Source organism: Melanerpes formicivorus, unplaced genomic scaffold (assembly GCF_026170545.1).
Source record: "Melanerpes formicivorus ecotype bairdi unplaced genomic scaffold, bMelFor1.0.p_v2 SCAF_5, whole genome shotgun sequence".
Lineage (NCBI taxonomy): Eukaryota > Metazoa > Chordata > Aves > Piciformes > Picidae > Melanerpes > Melanerpes formicivorus.
Window position 1 is genome coordinate 36795121 of NW_027142357.1, and position 25377 is coordinate 36820497.

The 25377-nt window shown below is 49.2% G+C and overlaps 2 protein-coding genes across 5 annotated transcripts in view; both read right to left on the reverse strand.

Annotated features, from left to right (window-relative positions):
• Nucleotides 1-641: 641 nt before the first annotated feature.
• On the reverse strand, nt 642-7412 carry DAPL1 (death associated protein like 1). The gene is made up of 4 exons (XM_068137825.1): nt 7224-7412; nt 4617-4704; nt 3724-3787; nt 642-905 (listed from the first exon to the last, which is right to left on the reverse strand). Exons 1-4 carry the CDS (start codon nt 7333-7335, stop codon nt 786-788), a joined length of 384 nt encoding a protein of 127 aa, XP_067993926.1. The 5' UTR covers nt 7336-7412; the 3' UTR covers nt 642-785.
• A 6115-nt stretch (nt 7413-13527) lies between these two features.
• The window catches only part of PKP4 (plakophilin 4), a 98320-nt gene continuing 86470 nt past the window's right edge, over nt 13528-25377 (reverse strand). For all 4 annotated transcript variants that reach the window (XM_068139188.1, XM_068139187.1, XM_068139186.1 and 1 more), the window contains exons 13-22: nt 24961-25078; nt 23911-24102; nt 23594-23767; nt 22593-22743; nt 19830-20025; nt 17878-17962; nt 17656-17773; nt 16323-16454; nt 15690-15763; nt 13528-14718 (exon numbers count right to left, since the gene is read on the reverse strand). In XM_068139188.1, the coding sequence (XP_067995289.1) occupies nt 14470-14718; nt 15690-15763; nt 16323-16454; nt 17656-17773; nt 17878-17962; nt 19830-20025; nt 22593-22743; nt 23594-23767; nt 23911-24102; nt 24961-25078 (1489 nt within the window). In that variant the 3' untranslated portion in view covers nt 13528-14469. The remainder of the gene's footprint in view (nt 14719-15689; nt 15764-16322; nt 16455-17655; nt 17774-17877; nt 17963-19829; nt 20026-22592; nt 22744-23593; nt 23768-23910; nt 24103-24960; nt 25079-25377) is intronic.

Here is a 25377-nt window from a genome sequence, read left to right on the forward strand (position 1 = left end):
CCTCCCCATTACTAAGCCTGACCCCTCAAGACCCTGTTACTACCAGCTCAGCCTCATTTCCCTTACTACCCATCCTAAACTCTATGTTTGACTGGCTGCAGTCTCTGTACCCTGACTTCTTTCTCACATCTGCCCTCTTATCCCAGTCAGGTGCTTCCTGCCCTCTCCTACCTCAGTGCCAAAGGGGTCACACAGACAGAATACACTTGGTTCTCGCTACTCCCTGGATCCCAGCAGAGGAATCTCTGCAGAGCAGATGGATTTCCTTACAGAAAGGAAGACAAGGTGGGGGGGTGGAATATTTTCTACTGAGTGGAAATCTTTCCCAGTACCTTCTGAAGCTTCTTCTAGTGCAGTAAGCCCAAGGCATACACTCAGCATGGAACACCTCAGCCCAGATTAAAGCAAAATGCATGCCTTTCAGTTGTGACCTGCTTTCTTAGGATCATGCTCCAGCTTTTATCATTGAATTAAAGGAAGAAAATGAAAAAGGAAAGAGGGTTGACAGTTTCCAGTGCTTCAGTCAAAATTCACAGCAGAGTGAAGCTGTTGTACTTCTTGACACCGAGTCAGAGCTGTGCACCAGCAACCCAAGGCTAGACAGGAGCCCCTGTACTAAAATTAACCCCCAGTAAATTCAGTAACTTTTAGAAAGTATTTTATTGCCAGTAACAGAATTCCAGTAAGACACAAGGCATGCAGCTTGTGATCATTTTACCAGTGTGCTAAGTGCTCCTCAGAACAGAAACTCACTTTTAAGTAAACAGAGTATTCCAACAAGTATCTTAACACCTCCGTGGCTGTTGAATAATGTAAATTCTTTTAGGCAGTGTGAACTTCTCCAAGGCAGGCTGAGGCTTTTGGTGAGCCACCTGTAATGCTGCTGCATGAACTTTGTGGTTCATCTGTAACATTAAAGGGGAGAGAAAGAGGTGTGATAGAATACAGCCTTTCTGCTAGTCTCCCCCTAAATTCCATCATGTGAAAGTGGTTTAAAGACAAGGGTAAAACCTAACTGCACAACAACTTCATATTATCAGTACATAAAACTCGGGGACTGCACACTGAAAGCTGAAAATATAATGAAAAGTTCTATTAGCCTGAGTATGTTCAATGAACTATTTGGTTAGGTTTTTCCCTGCAGCTCACAGAATGAGCTGTCAAGGAAGGCAGAGCAAGATGCTTCAAGTTTTTATTTTCCCAGATTCAAATCACCATCATTACAGTGTCTTAACTATCACTCCCTAAAGTACTCAGGAAGCTTCATGCATGAGATTCTGGAAACCCACAGAAGAAAATGATAGGTCAGAAGAGAGAAGATGGGGACAAGTGGAAGAGAAACAGGGTGAGCTGTACCTACTGGTTAGGCCACACCTTGAGTACTGTGTCCAGTTCTAGGCCCCTCAGTTTAGAAAAGATGTTGAGTTGCTGGAAGGTGTCCAGAGGACAACAAAACTGGAGAGGGGTTTGGAGCACAGCTCTGTGAGGAGAGGCTGAGGGAGCTGGGGTTGCTTAGCCTGGAGAAAAAAAGGAGGCTCAGGGGAGACCTTATTGCTCTCTACAGCTACCTGAAGGGAGGTTGTAGCCAGGTGGGGGTTGGTCTCTTCTGCCAGGCAGCCAGCACCAGAACAAGAGGACACAGTCTCAAGCTGTGCCAGGGGAGGTTTAGGCTGGATGTTAGGAAGAAGTTCTTCATTGAAAGAGAGATTGGCCATTGGGATGTGCTGCCCAGGGAGGTGGTGGAGTCACCATCACTGGAGGTGTTTAGGAAGAGACTGGATGGGGTGCTTGGTGCCATGGTTTAGTTGATTAGATGCTGTTGGATGATAGTTTGGACTCTATGATCTCAAAGGTCTTTTCCAACCTGGTTAACTCTATTCTTAAGAAACAAGCCTAAGCAAAAATGCAAGACCTACATACTAAGGCTATAATCAGACATGTTGATGAAAGGCTTACATCGAAATGTTGCAACTGGTAATTTTTGCCAAGCTCTGTGGATGAGGAACTTTTATGTGCTTCAGAATCTGAAGACTGCAAGTGTATGAAAAAATAGGTGATAGCTGTTGGATCTTCAGATTAGCATGGGAATTTAAAGAGAGCTGCCTGTGCCTGCTGTCCTGGGACTCACTTGCAGTGGTGTGACATGAGCTGAGTGCTTGTCACTGACACTGCCCACCTCCTTCAGGAAGCCATCTTCTCACTCTGCCAGTTGGACCCTTACATAAGTTGAAGCCATTTCTACAACAGGATAACTAGAACAAGAGAACACAGTCTCAAACTGCACCAGGGGAAGTTTAGGCTCAAGGTGAGGAGAAAGTTCTTCCCAGAGAGTTGTTAGCCATTGGAATGTGCTGCCCAGAGAGGTGGTGGAGTCGCCATCCCTGGAGGTGTTCAAAAAGGGATTGGATGTGGCACTTGAAGCCGTGGTTTAGTAGTCATGAGGTGTTGGGTGACAGGTTGGACTTGATGATCTTTGAGGTCTTTTCCAACCTTATTGTTTCTATGATAAAGAACAAGGTTTTCTGCTGGGTTGCCATCCCAGCTCTGCCACACTGTCAACTCTTCCCTGACTGCACAAATCTGAGCCAACATGGCACTTGAAAACAAGGACACACTTTCCTTCATACCTTGCTGTGCTTGTCTGTAACAGGCAGATACAACCATGCTAGAACTACTTAGTGCTAAGAAGGAAAGGAATCAAGGTAAAGGAGGGAAGGCTTCTCACTTATTAGCCATCTAGCATGTTAGCCATCAATTGCTAAAGAAATAGATGGCAAACCTACAGGTTGATCTGTTAGAGGGCAGAAGGGCTCTGCAGAGGGACCTCAACTGACTGGACAGATGGGCAGAGTCCAACAGGATGGCATTCAACAAGTCCAAGTTCCGGGTGCTGCACTTCAGCCACAACAACCCCATGCAGTGCTACAGGCTGGGGTCAGAGTGGCTGGAGAGCAGCCAGGCAGAGAGGGACCTGGGGGTACCTATTGACAGCCACCTAAACATGAGCCAGCAGTGTGCCCAGGTGGCCAAGAAGGCAAATGGCATCCTGGCCTGCATCAAGAATAGTGGGGTCAGCAGGAGCAGGGAAATCGTTGTGCCCTGTACTCAGCACTGGTTAGGTCACACCTTGAGGCCCCTCAGTTTAATAAGGGCATTGAGAAGCTTGAGTGTGTCCAGAGAAGGGCAATGAGGCTGGGGAGAGGCCTTGAGCACAGCCCTGTGAGGAGAGGCTGAGGGAGCTGCGGTTGTTTAACCTGGAGAAGAGGAGGCTCAGAAGAGACCTCATTGCTGTCTACAACTACCTGAAGGGAGGTTGTAGCCAGGTGGGGGGTTGGTCTCTTCTCCCAGGCAACCAGCACCAGAACAAGAGGACACAGTCTCAAGCTGTGCCAGGGGAGGTTTGGGCTTGAGGTGAGGAGAAAGTTCTTCACCGAGAGAATCATTCACCAGTGGGATGTGCTGCCCAGGGAGGTGGTGGAGTCACCATCCCTGGATGTGTTCAAGAGGGGATTGCACATGGCACTTGGTGCCATGGTCTAGTCACGAGGTGTTGGGTGATAGGTTAGACCTGATGATCTTTGAGGTCTCTTCCAACCTTGGTGATTCTGTGATACTGTAACAAATGTGTTTTTTAAAAAAAAAAGAAAAAAGTGAAGTTTCTTAATGTTTAGCTTCCTGGAGAGGCCCTGGCCAACAGGTACCTTGTTCTCCAGAGGCACCTACCTTGCTCAGCACTTCTGCAAGCAAGACATCCACGTTGCGATGTTTTGCCAAACTGGCAATAGCACTGCAAAGCAAAGCAAAGACGATTAGCCCTTCCCTCTCACAGGAACACCGTCACTGCCACTGCACAGGCAGCACAAAGCATTTTGTAACATAAATTTAGGGTTTGGAGCTAAATCCTTTAATCACATCATAAAAAAACCCAACCCCACCAACCCTCCTGCTGCTTCAGGATGGAGCACTGCAGAGTCTGTGTGGCAGGCCATTTTAATTAGATGTAGTTTTGTGCAGAAATCTCTCTATAAAACATCAAATTTCTTACAATGGGATTACTTTTTATTTTTTTGTCCACTGTGGAGCAGCTTCAAGGAAGCTAAGCACTGATAACTACAAAATCTGACTTAATTTTCTTGACTCCAGTTGGGACCCATGGGAAAAAAAAAGTCCCCCCTTCTGCTTTCAGGAAGCATTTTCTTTAACAACACCAGCTTGCCAAGCGAGAATTTGTAGTGCAAGGTACCACTTTTAGCTGACAGCAGGCTAAAATTCAGTCTTTCATTTCGTCACAAATCTCCCAATCATCCCATGGAGGAGATGTGCACCGCTTCCTTGCGCAGCAAGGTCACAGCTATCTGGAGACAGCAGCTTTCTTCCAAGAGCAAATCACTGGATCAGGCTCCTTTGAACAAACCCTTATCAGTGCGCTGACTGGTGTCTGTAGTCACAACAATGGAGGGGAGTTAGGTATCCAACAATAACTGTGCAGTTCTAGATATGCCCCAAGAGAACTGCAGCCCCCTAAAGGGGACGTTTTTGTCGAAAAAGGGGAGCATGACCTCATTACTGAACTCTTAACTATGGAGCAGGAAGGAACAAGCCCTGTAGTGCAGTACCTTCTCTTGTCTTTTCCTGGGGGTTTAGCATTTTTCTCAAGGGGTCTGTTTTCTTGCTTTTTAGGCACTCTGATACCTCCAGCTTTGGCTGCAAGTAAACAAACAAACCCACCACCAATGTAAGTAAAAATAGATACAGAATTACATACTACATTGTGTACACTTAGAGAATTAAAGAAACCCCAACACGTAGACAACTGTTAACAAGAAATCATCTCTCCATATTTAACTCTGTGCTTCCCTTTTAAACACACACACACAGAGCAGTCAGCCAGAGACATCCAACAAACACTTTAAAGCTTCTCTACCATGGCACACTCAAAGCAGCCTCCAAGCACCGTGATCAAGGAGTCAGAAAGGCTTTTGGTCCCTGCTAGCTATATTAAATCTTAACACCTTGTTATGTTAATCTCAGATGTAATAGTTCCCATTTAAGATTCTGGAAAGCAAAGAAAGAAAACTAACTTGTAAACACTGTCAGGTTGTGGAACAATGTCACCAAGAGCAGTAAAAGTGTCATCAGTGTATTCCAAAACAAACCTAGCAGTGCAGATATGACCCAGCTGCACACTCATCTTGTACTTGGGTTCTGACATGTTTAATTACATTTGATTAAGGTATCTGCCAATCACAAGCCCAATGAGTTCCAATTAAGCTACAGACGACCTAACAATAACAATTTAAGTTCTGAGGCGTGTCAGAAACATGCCATCCTGAACAGAGGCCGTCTGAAGTTACCTAAGACATCCTGTTGAAAGAAATACTTTCTCCCTCTTCATGAGGGCATTCTGAGTTTGGAAATGGTGAGAGTAAGAAATAAGCTTAGTGTGCATTTCTCATGATTTTGAGAGGTGACAGCAGAGCACTTTTCAAACTGCATTGGGAGGGTGGCCAGGAAGGAGAGATACCCCACAATGAGACCACTTCTCTAAGTGGCCAATCAGGAATTGTGTGTTCCACCAACAAGCCCATGGAAGAAAGTTATTTATAATTATTAGCAACAATGAAGAACCTACTTTAGCATTTTCACTGACTAGGAAACAGCTGCTAGTAGTGGCTGCCAAACCTGCTCATACACACCCATGGCAGTAGAAGAGTTAAACCTGGATGCTTCTGGAATGCACCAGAAAGCTGTTTTGGTTTGGGTTTTTCACTTAGTAGTTTTGGCTTGGTTTTTTTTGTTTGTTTGATCCTTGGGTTTGTGTTTGGTTTAGTTTTGTTTCCAAAGCAATTAGGATGCTGTCGTTTCAACAAGCAGTTACATTTTGGAATTCTTCTATGTGCCAAGAGCTTTATTCATTTCCATATTTAAAACACCATCTATATGTAAAGAAAGTAAGGAGGCACATCCCCCTTCAGCCCCCCAAAAAGAAATCCCAACAGAACAGAGAATTCAAAAGCCTGAAGCAAACCCCAAAGTCCTGAGCTCTGTTGAGGTCTTACAGGCACCTGGTTGGATTAAAGGTGTCCACCTCTAGCCTGCTTTGGTGACCAAGGGGAGGAAAGTTCAAACAACTAAGTTGTTACCAAAACTAAGTTGAAACGACTTATTGTTGCCATCTCTCCTCCCTTGCCAGAGCTGGTCACCTCTGCCGCAGCGACAGATAAGCCTCACCAAGACACATTCACTGCCAGGCAAGTTAAGAATAAAACAGCACTGCACCAGGTCCGTTGGCTGCGGCGGGTTCCAAGCCCTTTCAGATGCAGCCCAACCATCCCCGCAACACGCAGAAATCCAGGAGTGGGCTAGGGACACGCGAGGAAAACGGCTCCTATTCCAAAGGGCCAATCTCCAGCAGCCGTGCGTGTGCCCGGCACGGCAGGAAACAGCCCAAGCGCTAGCGCCGGCTCCTTGCTTTGGGACACCAGCTCCACAGCTTGCAAATGGGCAAACAGGAGCTGCTGGCTGCCTGCCTGCATTCGCAAGGTCTCCAGGAGCAAGCCCGGGTACTACACTCAGTACTACACCGCTATACATTGCGCAGAGCGGGTCAAGGCTCGGTACTATGCAACGCCACCCTGTGAACCCTCCTCAGCCCGCGCTCCAAGACTCCCTTCGCTCAGCTAAAGGACTGCGAGAGAAGGGAAACAGAAGAAAAAGGCTTTCAGGTTACGCTGTGAGGCCCGAGGTGCGGCTTTTCAGATGCCCAGGAAAGGGCCGAGCACAACGGGCTCCTCCTGCCCGTACCGGGGCGAGCGACGGCGGCACGGAGCTGCCCGAGCACTGCCGCGGCAGAGGGTCCGGCCCCAGGCACCGCCAGCCCGGCAGGAGTACGAGACAGGGCAGCTCGGCCGGTGGGTCCCCCCTGCCCTGTTCTCCCGACCCTTGCCGCCCCTCCACAGGCCCCCAGGAAGGGCGGGCTCGGAGCCGCAGGTGCGGGAGCGCCTGTTGAAGCGAAGCAGCGCGGTCCGTCCCGGGGCTACGCATTTGCTGGGGACGGTCGGTGTCGGTGGCCCTAAACCCCGGAGACCCGTGGGCTGCCCGTGGGGCCAGGCTGTACGGGGCACCGGCTTCCTTAAGCCCACCCACACTGAGGAGTACATCCCTCCCGCTGTCACCTCCCGCGCAGGGAGCCCAGGTGGCCCCGGTCCCGGTCCCAGCCCTACCTGCAGCGGGGCTGCGCGGGCTGCGCGGGCTGCCCGTGGCGGCCCCGGTCCTGCCTGCAGCGGGGCGTCTGCCCAGAGGCGGGAGCGCCGGTACGCGCCGTCGGTGGGCCATAGTGCGGCGGGACGGGCACGCGGCAGCGCCTTTGGGGGCGCGAGGCGGGGCGCGGGGCAGGGCGGGAGCGGCTCCCGTGAGGGCGGAGAGGAGGGAGGGAGGGAACCGCGAGGGGCGGGGAAGGAGCGGGAGGGCTCCGGGGGCCGCGGGGAGCGCCCGGGAGCAGCGGCTGGCTGACTGGCTGGGTGCTGACCGGGCAGAGCAGGGAGATCCGGGCAGAGCAGGGGGCGCCGGGAAGGAGCCCCTGGGAGCGGCGCCCGGGGCGGAGGCGGCAGCGACTGAGCGGCCGTTCAGCCCTGACCGGTTAACGCCGCGGTGAGCTCCCGGCTGGGCTGGCAGCGCGGGACTGGCTGGGGCGCCACGGCGTGAGGGCACCGTGTGAGTCGGGGGAGGAGGAGGGAGGGGGTGACGGGAGGAAGAAAACGAACCTGTGAGGGGTTAGCGTTAGACAGGCTGCTGTCTCACCTCGCTCGGGGGAGCGTCGCCAGCCCTCGGCCAGCTCGCCCTGTCGGGTTCCTTTTTCTTTCTTTTGCCGTGGCTGCTCGTCATAGACTTTCTAAAGTGGCTATTAACAGACTCACAGTTTCTTTCAGCCCATTTTACTCGCCGTGGTATTTCACTTATTTTCCTCGCTTGCATGAGTCTCGATTTTTTCCCTCTTGTTTTGTTCATTTAATGTCATCATTGCTTTCGTTGCTGAGCAGCAGTGTGTTCAACCGAGAAGATCACGCTTCCCTTTTGAAAGCCTAACTGTGAGCTAACTCACCAGCAGCAAAGCCTGCAACCCTTGACTGACAGAAGCAGCCTCCCTGTGTACAAACCCACCTGAATATTCATTATTGCCTGCCCTGCTTAAAGGAGAAAACTTAGTAATGAAGTGTGGGCAGCAGTGCAGAAAGGGAGCAGTGACACAAGCGTGAGAAAGAGCCCCTGATGGTCATGGGCCGTTTCAGGTTAAGTACTTTGGATGCACAGTACCTGCAGCACGCCGCTGAGTTCCTTGTACTCCGAAATCAAGGCCAGCTTGCTAGCTGCTAGATACAGATACTTCCTCTCCATCATGAACCATACATGTCCAAAGCAGTTTCAAAACCACACTTTGTTTCCAGCCCTGTTAAGACCAACTGTCACACTTAAAAATACAACCATGCAGCCTTTAACAAACCCTTCTAAATTTCCTAATGCATTATAATCATAGAAGCAACAAGGTTGGAAAAGACCTCAGAGATCATCAAGTCCAACCTGTCACCCAGCACCTCATGACTACTAAAACCATGGCACCAAGTGCCACGTCCAATCCCCTCTTGAACACCTCCAGGGACGGCAACTCCACCACCTCCCTGGGCAGCCCATATCAACAGCTAACAACTCTCCCTGTGAAGAACTTTCTCCTCACCTCGAGCCTAAACCTCCCCTGATGCAGCTTGAGACTGTGTCTTCTCATTCTGGTGCTGGTTGCCTGGGAGAAGAGACCAACCCCCTCCTGGCTACAACCACCCTTCAGGTAGTTGTAGACAGCAATAAGGTCTCCCCTGAGCCTCCTCTTCTCCAGAGTTACACTACTTAACCTTTATAAAAGTTTCACATAGTTTATCAAAGATATCCATCTATCATAATTTTATACTCTTTAAATAATTTATAATTGGAAATTGCCAAATATTTCACAGTATGACAGTACAGTAAAGGTTGGGAGGGACCTCCAAAGGTCATTGAGTCCAACCCCCCTGCCAAAGCAGGATCACTTAGGGTAGTCTGCACAGGAATGCATCCAGGTGGGTTTGAAAGTCTCCAGAGAAGGAGGCTCCACAACCTCTCTGGGCAGCCTGTTCCAGTGCTCCATCACCCTCACTGTAAAGCAGTTTCTCCTTATGTTGAGGTGAAATCTTCCATGTTCAGGCCTGTACTTGTTGTTTCTTGTCTTATTAGTGTGCACCAATAAAAAGAGCTTGGCCCCCTCCACTTGACACCCACTTCTCAGATATTTATCCACACTGATCAGATCCCCTCTCAGTCTTTTCTCAAAACTAAACAGCCCCAGATTTCTCAGTCTCTCTTCATGGGAGATGCTTAAGTCCCCTAATCATCCTTGTGGCTCTCTGTTGGATTCTCTCCAGCAGGTCTCTGTCTCTCTTGAACTGGGAAGCCCAAAACTGGGCACAGTACTCCAGGTGGGGTCTCACCTGGGCAGAGTAGAGGGGGAGAAGAACCTCCCTAGACCTGCTGTACACACTCTTCTTGATGCACCCCAGGATCCCATTGGCTCTCTGGGCCACAAGGGCACATTGCTGTCCCATGGAGAGCTTGCTGTCCACTAGGACTCCAAGGTCTTTTTTCCATGGAGCTGCTTTACTTCAGCCAAAAGATCTAGCTTTGTCATTCAGAAAATCCTGCCTGAATTTCATGTGCTCTTTGAACAGCTGTGGCAGCTTGGGCACCCAGCACTGGATGGCCCGAGCAGATTTCCCATGTGTGATTTTACATCACTTCCCCTTTATAGTTCATTGTAGTTATTTTCCTTCCTAAATGTGAACCCAAGAACTTGGTGACAGAGTGTCAGTGAAGTGTGGCATGTTCTGTTTCAGTACTGTCATCGATGGAGACATCTCAGCAGCTGGCTACTTTTCCTGAAGCTGATGGTCCTGCTTCAGATCAATTCCTAGGCAGCCTGGCTACAGGAATACCCTGCAAGAGGTGAAGAGAAGCACTTGCTGCAAACAACGAAGCACCTGGTTTCAAAGGCAGGGGTAACTGATGTCTTTTCATTCTACCTATGAAGTGTTTTGTGTGATTAATACTTAATCCTAAACCAACTCTACTGTGAACTAAGTCAGACTTTCTGAATCCTGCCTGTGGATTTTTGCCAAATAACACAAAGGGTTGTTTCTGGAATGCTGTTAACAGGTTCTGCTTTGCTGTGCCCATGCATTTGTCAGAGAAAAATTAGCTCTTTTAGAGACTCTGAAAGCAAAACACAGAAGCAGAAAACAAATCCTTTGTCCCATGAGGTATTTGGGATTGGTTTATTCTTGGATGTCACCAGGTAAAAATGAAAGGAGAAAGAGAATGTGAATGGTTAAGTGGAATCAACAGAAGGGGAAAGTGAAGTAGAACAAGTTGAAGAGAACGTGGGGTATAAACCCAGCAGAGGTTTAGAGCAAGACAGCTACCTGTTGGGTGACTGCTGTTGGCTTGGAATTTTAGAGCAGCAAAAGGTGAAGTACATCCAGTCTGAACCAGATCTGTTTGATGTTTTAGTTCTGTATCTGTGGGGCAGGAAATAGCTTTGAAATGCAGCAATTTCCTCCCTAGAAAAGCAACTTACTTTGCAATATTCAAGTTCATAGTGCTGCGTGTCTCTGCTAACAAGAATGTAGCTTGGAATGGACAATGACAGTTTTGATTGGGGAAAGAAATTCCTTCAGGTAAAATGATCAGAACAAGAGGCAACAACAACAAACCCACCTTTTCCTGAAGTATTTGTTCAGTGGTGAGGGATTTTCATGATGATGTTAGTCTGCCTCAGCAGAGAAATACTGATTTATTTTTTCCCCAGTTAATTCACATGGCCTTGGGTACAGTACCCTGCTCATACCAGAGCTGAGCAGTCTGGGAGCTTGTCCTTAGGGCAATACAATACTTGTTTTCTCTGCACCTACTCACAGCAAGGAACCAGAGTCAGAATCTTGTCACCCTGGCAGGTGTCAGAAGTTTCTTTTTCTTATGTGCTTGCTGGTCACTACTAGAGATTGTCTGCAGGACTGGGTCCCAGAAGCTGAAGCACACAACAGCAAACCTCTTCACTCCTAACGCTCCTTCTCCCCCAGCAGCCTAGCTCTTGGCCAACACTGTGACAAAGCTGTGATTTAGGTGCTTTGTTATTGACACAGTCTGGAAAGTTGTGGTGATTCCTCTCCATGGTGCTTTCAGCTCGCAGTCAAGGCCCCATTAGAGCTTATCTGCTTGGACAGACACAGCCCTCACCAGTGGAGTGGATGGTTTTGTGTGTCTCAGCACATTAAAATAACATGCCTTAAAATTATTTTCCTCTATCCTGGGATTTTATTGTCTGTCTGTACCAGAACATTATTGTTACGTAGCTAAAGCATGGAGGAGACCAGTTAGTTGAAGGCAGACACACGGTTTTTGTTGTTATCCTTATCCATTAGTTGCAGACTGTGGAAAGAGAAGCCTGGGGGAAGCACATCCTTCTTATGATCTTCTTTAGATGCTGCTTGGAAAGTTCAGGAAGTGATTTGCCTGCACTGCGTTGACAGGGAAAGAGAAGCATTTGCCTCGTAACTGTAACTGTAGAAAGTGCCACTAGATGGCGGTCATGAAGCAGAGGAAAGGAGAGTCTGTAGCTAAACCTGAAGGGAGCTTCCCAACATGTCCAAACCTCCTAACACACGGGCTGTGTAAAGTGCACAGCTTGCACCCCTCTGCAGCACCAGGACAGCTTCACGCTATTCGAAGAACAGCCTTCAGCTTGGTGTGTTGGTCCCCAGAGCAGGACAAGTTGTCCCTACAATGTGCAGCCAGCCAGTTTGTCCCTCTGGCACTGTGGCAGGATGGTGCTGCTTGCATAGCACCTTCTATGCCATGGGACCAGGCAGGCTGCATGGCCTGCACATCACCACACTTGCAGTTATCAGAAAGGTGGAAGCAAAGCAGTGCCTTTCCCAGGGCACTCTTTACTAGTTGACTTCCAAGCCAGCGTCACCCTCTCCTAAGGATATCCATGTCCTCAAAAAGTTAACAGTTTTGTCATTCTGAGTGTGTCTGAATACAAACCTGAATGCTGTGCATTTTAAAGAGCAGTTGCCTGAAATTTCTGCTTCTGACTTTGAAAGAGGCCCAGAAGCTTGAAATGCAAATGTGCCCATTCCCCACTCCCAGCCTGCCACTGCACAGAGGGAAGGTAACCAACAAATGCACTGTACAGATCGTTTTAATGGTATAGTACCAGACAGTATGGAAAAATACATAAGGAGACCAATAAAACCAAAACCAACAGAATGAACTATATACACATATATTCTACAGCATGAAAGATCCAAACTGGGGGTGCTGTCCAAATCTTGCTGCTTTTAGTCTTGATGAAACTGCCTCAGATGGGCAGCAAACCCATTCCACCACACAGCCCTCTGCTTTGTGGAAATGCCAACTGCCTGGTTTAGAGCAGTATTAGCAGCTCCAAAGAGGCAAGCAGTAACAGATGATGAGCCTCCAGACTGTTACTTTATTATCTGAGGCTAATTTAATTTTTCCTGGGACAGTGAAATGCCAAATCATTACATTTGGCTCAGGGCTTGCCACCTTTAGTAGGTCACAGAGACACCAGATAATCAACCTTGGCCTGCATTACTCTGCACAGGACACTGAAGGTAGTTAGAGCAATGATGAGAGACCAGCGGTGAAATTATTGTTACAAGAAACAAAGTCAAGTAAACAGAAACTACTTTCTATCTTAAAAGAAATAGTAGAGCCTTCTAGGAAAGAAAAGGCACCATCTGCACGAGAGTGGTGCTCGGCACAGCACGCAGCACTGCAGCCCGTGGGGAACTGCACAGCTGCCAGCTCAGACCTGAGTACTCATGGTGCTGCTTGCCCCTGTCCCAGTCAGGGGCTGGAGCAGCCCGAGGCAAGGCCAACCTGCCTTCTAATCCACACCTGCAGCAGCTCTGCTCACTGAGGCAGCTAGGGTGTGAAACACGGAAGAGAAGCACAGGGGGAACAAGGAACATGGCTACAGTCAGCATTGAGGTAACAGAGTGCATAGCATGAGGAGAGGACGTGAGCGAGTTACGTAAAATAATCACAGGGCTTTATTGTCAATAAATCAAAGCAGAATGTAGCCCAAGTGGAGAGTATAAACCCCATGAAAGCAAGACCATCTGAATTTTCTTCAGGAGAGCAAGAAGAGGAGTGAGGGGAGGAAAACAGGAGGGGGCTCAGGAAGGTCTTGGACTGCCCATATCACAAGTGAAGACACCAGTCTAAGACTGGGGAGGGCAGCACCTAGTCACAGCCATCAGGCTGCCAGCCTGGCACACTCCGAGTGCATGCACCCAAGGAAGATGGAGAAATGGCCCAAATGTTTTTGATCCCCTGACCTGCTCAGAAGCGTGGAGTCAGGCCGCCTGGGGTTCATTTCCCAACGTCAGACACCAAACAAAATGAAGCAGGAGCGGCTTTCCATGGATGAGACTTCCACATTTATTTGTATTCCATGTGCATAGAAAATGGCAGTGACCTTCTTATGGAAGAGGCAGGGAATGGGAGGTGTGGAGATAGCGGGCTGGACTTTGTGCTTCAGAATGACACTCGTCAGGCTGGGTTGTTTTTTTTGTTGTTAAAAGTCTTTATATTTTTGTTTTTGTTTTTGTTTCTCCTCCTCCTTTTAAAAATTTCTAACATTTCCTTGGATTATTTTATTTCATTTTTTTTTGTTTCTTTTGGAGGGGGGGGTGGGTGGTGGTGGAGGATGATGTTTCAAGCTCCCTGCTGAACGACAACACGGCGCTACAAACGGATGGCACTTGGAAACCCGAGGTGGCATTCCCGTATTTACACCGACGAGAGAAAATTTACACGACGCAGTAGCATACAATCTTGACACTAGAGTAATAGCAGTAAAACGAGGGCATCCATTGTGTGTTGTGTTTGGTTTGGTTTCTGTACAAACTATCAGAACAAGACTTTTATTCACATTAAAAAAAAAAAACCAAAAAAAAAAGAAAAGGAAAGGAAAAAAAATGAAGAAGAAGAAGAAGAAGAATCAATCAGCTGCAATTTGCTCTGACCCTACCCACCTTCCAAATTCATTTTTCACTCAATGCTCAAACCTTTCATCACGTGGCCCACACCCTCACCAGACTACAGGAGCTACAAGTAAACTCTACCTAACACCTAAACAGAGCAAAACCCATCCCTGCCAAGCTTACCTTCCTGACAATTCCTCCACTCAAAAGAAAACAAAAATGTGTTAAAAAACCAAACCAACCCTAAAATCTTCCTTGTTCCTTCTTTTCTTAATTCACTTTCACATTTCATACCCCAAACAACAAACGTGGCCCGTTCCATTTCTTCTCAAAGCAAGGCGAGAAACGCACGGCTGTTCTTTCCTCTTTGATGCTACACCCAGGAGTCAGGTGAACCTGGGTACTGTTCTGCTCTGTAAGAGGAGCGTCTGGTGGAATAAAAGTCTACGTAGTTTGTGGTGGATTTCAGTCCATACTGTGCTGTGTAATCGGACGCGGCAGGGAAGTGAACTCGGTCATCAAAATAGGGGTCTTCGTAGCTGTGTGGGGACTGCAAGTATAACCTGTACGTGTCATAGTTCTTTCTGGTGGTGTCTTCTTGGCTGTAGTACAACTGATGATGCTGTTGGCAAAATGAGAGGCACAATAAGCTTTCAACCCGTAATTAGCTTGTCACACTTGTATGCCGACAGAGAAGAGTTCAGTGCAGCTCTACCAGTGATGGAACTAACACAGGATTCAAACCTCCATGGAAGGTACCTTGTTTTTAAATGAAACTTAATGGAGGAGAAACCTCTGAGCCTGCCTGCAGGTCTCCTCCTACACTCACATGATCACAGAATGTTAAGAGTTGGAAGGGACCTCGAAAGATCATCTAAGGCCAACTCCACTGCCAGAGGATAGGATAGGATAGGACAGGACAGGACAGGGCAGAATAGAACAGAACAGAATAGAACAGGTTGGAAGAGACCTTCAGGATCCTTGTGTCCAACCCATCACCCAACACCATCTAATCAACTAACCCATGGCACCAAGCACCCCATCAAGTCTCCTACACACCTCCAGTGATGGTGACTCCACCACCTCCCCGGGCAGCCCATTCCAATGGCCAATCTCTCTATGAAGAATTTCTTCCTACCATCCAGTCTAAACCTCCCCCACAACAAATCACACAGGAACACAACCAGGCAGGTTTTGAGCATCTCCAGAGAGGGAGACTCCACAATCCCCCTGGGCAGCATGTTCCCTCACAGTGAAAAAAAATTTTCCTCACTGGGACCTCTCCAAGAACAGTACTTTGGAACTTGAGTAGAAAGCACAGAACTTGTCTACATCTACCCAAAAAGCCCCAGTCAAGTCAGAAAAGCAGCCTCAGATGCCACCACAAGAAGAACATGCTAAAATAGGTGACTATAAAAAGCAAGCACAAAGGGGATAGAGACAGACAAGCAACTGTCAGTGTACACTGATGCCAGTAACAGATTCACTGTGCCACAGACACTCTGAATGAGCCCTCAAGCTGCCACACAGTGCCCTGAAACTGACACCGTGTGCTGTCATCAGTGCTAGTTCAGAACAAAGTCTTGGAGTCACCTGTAGTCGTCTGTTTTGTTCTCTTGCTGGTGAAGAATAGGAACTGATGTAAATTGGTGAAGCTTTGCTGGAACCTGTAAGAAAACAGTTTATGGCATAAGCTTCGGTCTTCATTCTTTCACCTCTAAGCCTGCTTGCTTCTGTTTTACTTAAAAAGAAATTCTGCAGCACCCAAACTGTTGACCCTGCAGGCTTTAGTATCTGCTGGTAATGCACCACCACAATACAGGCACAGGCTGAACCTCAGCAGGAGTCAGGCTGAAGTCAAGAGCCTTTGCTGCATGGCTGGGCTTGTTTTACAGACTCATAAATAACCTACAAAACTGGGAATTTCCCTCTCAAGTTCTGTGACTTGGGTCAAAAAGGAGGAAAAGGGAGATCAGGGAAAACGTGGAAGCTTGTTATCAGTTGTTACAACATACAGCCACACATTTTCTAACCTAACAAGATACAGAATGTATCTTGCAGAGAAAAGCAATTTCACCTTCCAGCCTACCAATAGCACCTCCCTGGCTCGGCTCACGTGTGCCGTTTCAAAGATGACTTCAGTACAGTGAATGACCATGGAAAACAAGAGGAGGCAGTCAGAAGCCATGCAGAGTCAGCCAGCCAGCTGCAGCCCAGCTGCCTTACCAGTGTAGATGTCTTTATGTGCGATGCCGTCGCCCTGGCTGCTGTAGTACTGCAGAGGGGGCTGGGTGCGGTCGTACTCGGAGCGGGGCTCGCGAATGCCCAGCAGCGCCGGCGACGAGGACGTGCTGCCAACTGTTGCCAACAGAGACACCATCAGTGTGCACCACGCCAGCCCTGCCCACACCCAGCTTGCTCTGCACTCCCTCCTCATCCCCACACCCAGCTTGCTCTGCACTCCCTCCTCATCCCCTCCATCCTTAGGGATTAACGAAGGAGAGATGCGGGTAAGGGACAGAACTAGCACATGGTTCCTGCTGGGTGAGCACCCCAGTGAGAGCCATGGCCTTAACAGAGATCTGCTGCTTCACAGACAAGAGGGAGCTGGAGAGAATACAATGAAGACAGTGAAGACACTGTACAAAGCTTCCAGTAGGTTTGGTATCAGACTCCTCATGAAGAACCACAGAAACATTCAGGTTGGAAGAGACCCTCAGGATCACCAAGTCCAACCGACAATCCTACTCTACAAGGTTCACCTCTAAACCATATCCCCAAGCACTGCATCCAAACCACCTTTAAACACCTCCAGGGTTGGTGACTCAACCACCTCCTTGGGCAGCACATTCCCATGCCTGACCACTCTTGCTGTGGAAAATTTCTCCCTAATGTCCAGTCTAAGAGCTACACCCTGGCACTGAAGATGTTAAAGGAACAAAGGTGAGAACTATATGAGGAGTCAGAGAATTAAGGTTTCTTTTATTGCTTTGGCTCATCCCATGGGACATTCCACAAGTGGGAATAAGAACAGGTCTGTTGCTTTCTGTGCTACAAGTATCCATGTGCTCTGGAGCTACACCTAATGCCAGGTGCCACAGCTTTGTGGAGGGGAACAGCTGGTTACAAATCCAGGTGTGTTCTCTGAGAACCTGGCACCAAGCCTCATCTGCCCTCGAGGACTGCCCATTGGCAGCTGGCAGGTACAAGAACTCTGGCAGCATACCACTTGGTGTGCTTCATCCAAAAGGAACACAACTCACATTCTAAGACTGCACCAAGGAGTAAGTGGCAAGGTTTGCTGTAAGGTGCTCCTTACCCAAACTAGAACGCTCACATGGAGACATCCACAAATCCTGTGGAACCTGAAGCCAGCCAGCAGTAATGGTGGCTGGAGATAACACTCAGTGCACAGAGGACTTGTGTTCAAATACAAAGAGACACAGCACAGGCTCCATGTTTTGCACAGGATGAGCAACAAACTAAGAGGCTGTTTTGAATCAAAACCAGGGGATAGCAGGTACCCCTCCAGCACATCTCTTTACACCTCCAGACTGACCTGACTGCATGATGGGTGACATCTGTTGATTTGTTGTTGATAGGGAAGGATGCGACTTGAATCTCTCTCGCTCTAGCGTTGACACTGGTGTTATAAAATGACTTTGATTCCATCCATCCTGTGGAGTGGCAAGAAGAAAGCAATATCAAAACAAATCACTTCTCACTGACTGAGGAGCTCTGGCAGAGCTGTTTCCCAGTGCAGGCTGATGCTGCCATTTACCTTTTTATAGATGCTGCGCAGATCCCGGTACTGCCAGAGCGTGTTCAGCACCTGGGCAGCTGCCTTCACAACCTTCAGTGATGATCTAGGGATGTGAAGAATGCTAAATTACCAGAAAACCACTGAATTCCACATTAAAAAAAAAGGGTGTCCCTGAGGCATACAACAACCTACACCTTGGTGCTGTGAAGCAAGCCAGGTCACCTCAACGCATGACTGCACTGGCACCGTGTGCCCAGAGCTGTGCCAGCACCCCATCAAAGGCTGGTGCAGAGCCTGGCAGTCACTTTCCCTTGCCAGCCCAGACACTTTCACTTCAGGTTACTCAGGTGAGGAATGCAAACAGAAGGGCTTCTGTCTGTCACTGTCTGCAAGAATCAAAGCTCAGGAAAAGAGATGTTCTATTTAGTGCATTGCATACAGAGGCTGCACACTTTAAATCAATGCACAAAAAAGGAGGTTGACTTGCTGGAAAGAGTCCAGAGAAGGGCAACGAAGTTGGTGAGGGGTTTGGAACACAAGCCCTATGAGGAAAGACTGAGGGAGCTGGGGTTGCTTAGCCTGGAGGAGACTCAGGGGTGACCTTATTGCTCTCTACAACTGCCTGAAGGGAGGCTGTAGACAGGCAGAGGTTGGTCTCTTCTCCCAGGCAGCCAGTACCAAAACAAGAGGACACAGTCTCAGGCTGTGCCAGGGGAGGTTTAGGTTGGATGTTAGGAAGAAGTTCTATACAGAGAGAGTGATTGCCCATTGGAATGGGCTGCCCAGGGAGGTGGTGGAGTCACCATCATTGGAGGTGTTCAGGAGGAGACTTGATGGGGTGCTTGGTGCCATGGGTTAGTTGTTTAGGTGGGGTGGATTGGTTGATGGGTTGGACACAATGATCGTGAAGGTCTCTTCCAACCTGATTTATTCTAAGTAAGGAATTCTATTCTAAATAAACTAGCTGTAGGAAAAGGTGAAACAAGAGCTGGTACAGGGAGCCTCCAGCCATCCTGACTCCGGGGCATCCTAACTTCCAGCCAGACTGTTCTTGGTCTTGTGCTGCACAGCTGAAAACTTCTACTGTTTGGGAAAAGGCTAGGGAAATGGTTCTGGCTGTCATTAAAGCCATGCCAACATTTTTAGGAGAGAAAGTGGTGAGCTGGCAGTGGTGCTGGAAGCAGTGGTTTGACAGGAAATGTCACAGTGTGACATCTGGGTTAAGCATGTGCCTTTTCCTGCCACCAGGATGACTCCTCCAAATACAGCTGTTGAAGACTGAAAACAATTGCAGTTGATAAGGAACTTGAATTAACTTCATAAAGTTAATCCAGGAGAAGGCAGTTTTAATACCATCACCAGGTTTCACACAGGTTTAGTGCACCCTGGTGCCTCACAAATGCAAGTGCAGATGTCTCCACAGACCAGTGAAGTCAGAGCAGCTGCTCCTGCAGCTCAGTCTGGGTCCCTTGAACATCAAAAGTACTGTTAAGTTGTGGGTACTCAGAGTACAGCCCAGTCCCTTCTGGGACAAAGCCTTTGTGTAAATGTGGTTTGTGTCAGTCACACTGACCATTTTCTCTGGAAAAGGTCCTTTTCCTTCCTTCCTTCCTACCTGAGACAATCTCACCAGCCAGGTGAGCTGTCTGGTGGGGGCCAAGTGGCCAGGCCAGATGGAATTAGTATTGGGATAACTCTGAGCAGCTCTAAACGTTCTGCTGAGCTTGATGGTGTTCTGGAGGGGACAATTCTATTTCATACCACTGAGCGTATCAGCGATGTGACTCCTGCAGGTGACTGTCAAAGCCCTGCAGAGGGCACGGTGGGAGAGCTGCGTGACCCAGGCTGCGCCAGCTGCCCCCACCGGGACTGCCAGAGCAGGTCCTGTTGACTCAAAGGGCTGCACACATGGTTCAGCACTGGAAGCGGAATGGAGGAGCAGCTCAGGATGGGCTCTGCCGCCTGCTCACCTGTCCCCTCTGCCTTTCGTTATGTTCACCAGCTTCTCGATGCCGCCGGTGTCGGCCAGGGCCTTGGCGTTCTCCATGTTCTTGCTGGTGACCTCGTGCAGGGCGCAGCAGATGGCTGCCACGGTCTCATCCGACAGCACGCTGGGGCCGTTGCCCCCGGGCAGGCGGTTCACCAGATCCCGCATGGCGTATTTGCCTGCAACAGCCACCAGAGACAGCGCTGAGGGCACGGCTTGGTACCACACATCTGCAACTAAGGGAAGCACAGCCAGCAGGTCGAGAGGGGTGACTCTCCCCCTCTACTCTGGTGAGACCCCACCTGGAGTACTGTGTCCAGTTCTGGAGCCCCTAGCACAGGAAGGATCTGGAGGTGCTGGAACGTGTCCAGAGAAGGGCCACGAGGATGGTCAGAGGGCTGAAGCTCCTCTCCTATGAGAACAGACTGAGGGAGTTGGGGCTGTTCAGTCTGGAGAAGAGAAGGCTCCCAGGAGACCTAATTGTGGCCTTCTGGTATCTGAAGGGGGCTACAAGAAAGCTGGGGAGGGACTTTTTAGGGTGTCAGGTAATGATAGGACTGGGGGGAATGGAACAAAACTAGAAATGGGGAGATTCAGCTTGGATGTTAGGAAGAAGCTCTTCCCCATGAGAGTGGTGAGACACTGGAACAGGTTGCCCAGGGAAGTGGTAGAAGCCTCATCCCTGGAGGTTTTGAAGGCCAAGCTGGATGTGGCTGTGAGCAGCCTGCTGTAGAGTGAGGTGTCCCTGCCCATGGCAGAGGGGTTGGAACTAGATGATCCTTGAGGTCCCCTCCAACCCTAACAATTCTATGATTCTATGACTCATCACAGAGCTGCAGGAGAAAGCCACAACAATGTGGGAGCAAAAGCATGGCAGCCTTCCACCAAGTTGCATTTGCACAGGGTCAAGAGAAGGCAGAGACCAATCCTTGATTTTTGTTTTTCTCCCTCTGGAGCATGAGAAGCTGCCTTTCTGCATTAGAGCAGCAGCATCCCTAAACAGGGAGCACTTGGAGAAAGCAGAATTGCTCAAGGAAACACCAGGCTGTTTGTTGTGGCTGAAGGAGTGCTGCACCTCCCCACATTTATGGGAGGGCTACAGAGAGCCTTGCAAGTGGCCTGGGATTCTTCCTGCCACTGCTCCCAACACCTGCTGCCTTGCAGGAGAGCAGGGCTCAGCCCTTAGAATTTCAGTTCCTGAGCAATGCACAGAACAGTTGCACTGCAGGCAAAGGGAATTGACTTAAGCTCTCACATCCCCTCTTTAGGCCCTGCTGTTAATGGAATGATTAATGGGTTTTATTGAAGACATCTATTTGTACATAGCAGTGACTAATGAAGAAGCTTTACACAAAGCCATTAGCTAGCTATTTGCATAACATGCTGAGGGGAAAAACACCCAAAAAGGAATTCTGCAAACAAAGGGAGCAACTTCTCAAACAGCCTGGAAAGATGTCAGCACCACTAGTGCTGTGCCCAGCCATTCCCTGTCACTGCTCCTCCACACTTGTTGGCACCTACCCATTTATCCTGGGGTTTGCTGGAGCCCCCAGGCTCTCATTTCCTTCAGCATTTAGACCATGTAAGGAACAGTGGTTCCTGTCCCTACCAAGGGCAATGAGGTTGCATAAAGCAGACCACCAGCGTGGGGTGATCTGTGGCTCACTTCATGCCTCAGCACATGTCACACAAAGCTGAGAGCCTCTCTGGAAAGCCAATAACTCATCCAGCCTTAGGGCCCTGGCAGGGCAAGGGAACAGGTGGAGGTGTGCTCCTGAACTGAGAAGCTGTGCCAGGAAGGGGAGAAAAGTATCCTGACAAGAGAGTGTCACCTGAGTGTGACCTGCAGATGGCTGAGGCTGCAGAACAGAGGCTCCTTTATTCATTTCTTGTGCATGTAACAAGTGACTCAGAGACAGCTGTTCTGAACAGCCAGGCTAGAGAGGCTTCAGAAACACAGAGAATTCTGTTATCTGTTGGGAAGCAGGATACTCTTGCATGTATAAATAGCTGCTCTACACTTATCCCACTGGCCTACAACAGGGGAAATGCTCCTGGAACAAAAGTGGAATTTTTCAGATGATGACATGTGTTGGCAGGGCTCACTGAAGTCACAGCAGTGTGAAGCCAAGGGTGAGGCGTGTCCAGCACTTCCATGATAGACTGAGATTCCTGATCAAGGCAGGGAAAATGTTGTTTGGCTTTTTAAAGGGATAGATTAGGAAGGCACAGCTGAATGCTTGAAGTATTAAATATTGAGGATGACAAAAGGGAAGCTGTCAGTTTTTCTGGCAAGCACCCTAGCTGGTGACTTCATTCAATGCAGACTTTCATGGAGAGGATTTCTCCCCTCTCGCCCTGTCCAACACTACCAAATAAAGTGTTCACCGAGGTACTGGCAGCACAGCTGCCCTAGCCTCTTAGAATATGTAGGAGACCTTGGCACTCTCTTAAGTAACTGATGAGCTCCAAGGAGGTGGAGTCGTGTTCTCCCTCACATTCCCGTGCAGCTGAGTTTAGCTGAGGTGACTTCCAGCTGCTGTCCAGAGCCCCCCATGCAGGCTGGCTAAAGGCAGACTGAAATGTCACCGTGACTCTGAGAAACTGCTGTGTCAAACAGGCTCACTGCTGTGGCACAGGGACACCGTACAGCAGTCAGCAGTGCCGCCTCTGTGGGCAGAATCTCACAGGGGCACCACCTCAGTGCTGCCAGCCACGGCGCTCCCTGCAGCGGCTCCGCACTCACCGATGAGCTCCTTGTTCCGCACGTCCAGCGCCATGTTCCTCAGGGCGGTCGCCACAGACGAGACCACTCTGTCGTTGTCCATCCTCAGCAGCTCCACCAGGATGGGCAGCCCCTTCTCCTTCCTGACAGCAGCTCGGATGTACGCTGCGAACTGGCACAACACTCGGTCATCACCCACAGACCCCCAGCGCTCCCCTGACATGCTCTGGCTGGGCTGGGACTCCCCAGCACGCTGCAGGACCTTCCCCGCAGCAGAGCTCAAATGCCTGCTCTACAGCCACAAAGGCTTGGCTCTGGCTTGCTTTTCACTCATCCCCTTACAAAGCAACGCTTAAAAAATGTGGTCTAAGAGATAAAACACCTTAATTAATGACAAATCACCTGCAGAGGAACAGTTTTGTTAGTTTCTTTGTCTTGTTTTTTGTTTGTTTTGGTTAGAGACCAATTCCATAATGATTCTGAAAAGGTCTGAGGTGTTTTTCTACAAGCAAAGAAAGCAGCTAAGGTGTTTTTTTGACTCTCTCCACGACACACACAACATGCCTGCAGGGTTCTCATGTGGTGCTCTGTAACATACCATGTGTAAGGGCCACAGGCAAGAAAGGATGGTGATAGAGAAGTCACACAAATAAGGCAAACACAAACTATTCATTCATGCTGGCCTGCTGCAGCAGCACCTTCCCACCACAGCTCATAGCTAGAAGACCATTTTGACCTGCTCTGCGCTGAAAGCAAGCTTTTTCTTTTGCTGTTCTGTGTTCATTTGAAACAATCAGGACCAGTTTCCAGGTCAGTTTCCACCCTGCTCCTCCTGGCTGCCCTCTGTCACTGCTCTTGCCTGTGGCAGCACCATTCCTGCAGCGCACCAGCACTAGCGACGCTCTTGAGACAGAAAGGCCCAGGTGCACCCTTAGACCGTTCATGTTCCTTCCGGACACAGCCCAGTATTCTAAACACCAGCTAAGATACTACTCCAGGAGGAAGAGCAGAACTTGCCATACCTTCCAGTTGCCCGCAGAGAGGTTCTGGAGAGATCCTGCAGAGCCCTCCAGGGTGGCTGGGTTAGAGCTCTCCGCCAGCAGCGTTAGGTACGGCTTCACCACCGATGGGTGCCACAGCATCTCCACACCTTTGGGGGACTTGGAAAAGCCTGGGATGGGGCCAACTCCGTCCCACTGAGAAATGAACACAGATCTGTAACTAGGGGAGGCCTCTCTGGTTTTCATTCATGATATTATTGCTTTCCTTCAAGCGAGGCACTGCCCACCACTAGCCAAGCTGCTGTTCATACATTTGGACTACAAGGAAAGAGGCAAACCTGGTCCTCCTGGGAAGTTTTTTTTTTCTTCTTCTTTTTTTTCCCCCAGCAGCTGGGCTCTGAGTCTTTGCTAGGCGACTCCTTTCCTAACAAGTCATCCAGTTCGTTGATTCCCAGCAGCCGTGCCTGAGGGACCTCCAGCTCCAAGCGGTAAGAAAGGTTTCTCAGGGTGCACACACAATTTTCCACTGTCTGAAGCCAAACCAGGAAGATACTGTGTCATTAGTTACTCTCTTGCAGAGTGATAAGCCAAAGTAAGTAAAGGAGAAAAGGCATCTGGAGCAGAAGAGCTGAATTCTAATTCAGGGCATTGGTCATTGCTTTGTCTGTTTCTCTGGGAAAACTGCACCCTCTCTCCTCAAATATACCCTCAAATACAAGCATATTTCCAACAGCAATCTCTGCTGCAGTGCCTTATTTCACAGATCACAGGCTCACAGGATGTCAGGGGTTGGAAGGGACTTCTGAAAATCATCGAGTCCAACCCCCCTGCCAGAGCAGGACCACAGCACCTAGCACAGCTCACACAGGAACACATCCAGATGGGTTTTGAGAAGGAGACTCCACAACCCCTCTGGGGAGCCTGTTCCAATGCTCTGTGACTCTCACAGTGAAGAAGTTCCTCCCCATGTTGAGGTGGAACCTCCTGTGCTGGAGTTTCTATCCATTGCCCCTTGTCCTATCTCAGGGTGCAAGTGAGCAGAGCCTGTCCCCTCCCTCTTGACCCCCAGCCCTCAGATATTGATAAACATTGATTAAATCCCCTCTCAGTCTTCTCTTCTCCAGACTGTTTGTTAGTGCTCTGAACATGCAAAACACAAGTGATGACTTTGTTTTGTTGAAGACTGACAACAGGGATGAGAAGAAGCAGCACAGAGAGTGACCCTGTAGCATGCAGCACAGTTGGACTGCACATCAGGAACCTGGTGCTGGAAGGGACCCCAGCCCAGCTATGCATATGGCAGCACTGAATGATCCTTGTGCCACCCCAGAAGGTCCTGTCACACATAGTGTGGCACTCAGAGTCACCCAGATGGAGCGTGCACACACCTTGCTATCGTAATCCGAGGTGTTCACACACGTGTGGATCACATAGAGCAGCGAATCCACCAGCCCCTCGCAGGACCTCATCTGCTTCCGGGCCTCCTCTCCTGCCGAGCTCAGGTTCCTGCAGGACAAACGGACAGGGCACAGTCACAGACAGGCACCCATCTTCTTCCCAGCTGCCTACAGGCCAGAATGGTGTGTCATAGTACCACAGTACATTAAAAGTCAGGAGGGACCTCCAGAGGTCATTGAGTTCAACTCCCCTGCCAAAGCAGGATCACTTAGGGTAGTCTGCATGGGAATGCATCCAGGTGGGTTTGAAAGTCTCCAGAAAAGGAGGCTCCACAACCTCTCTGGGCAGCCTGTTGCAGTGCTCCATCACCCTCACTGTAAAGAAGTTTCTCCTCATGTTGAGGTGAA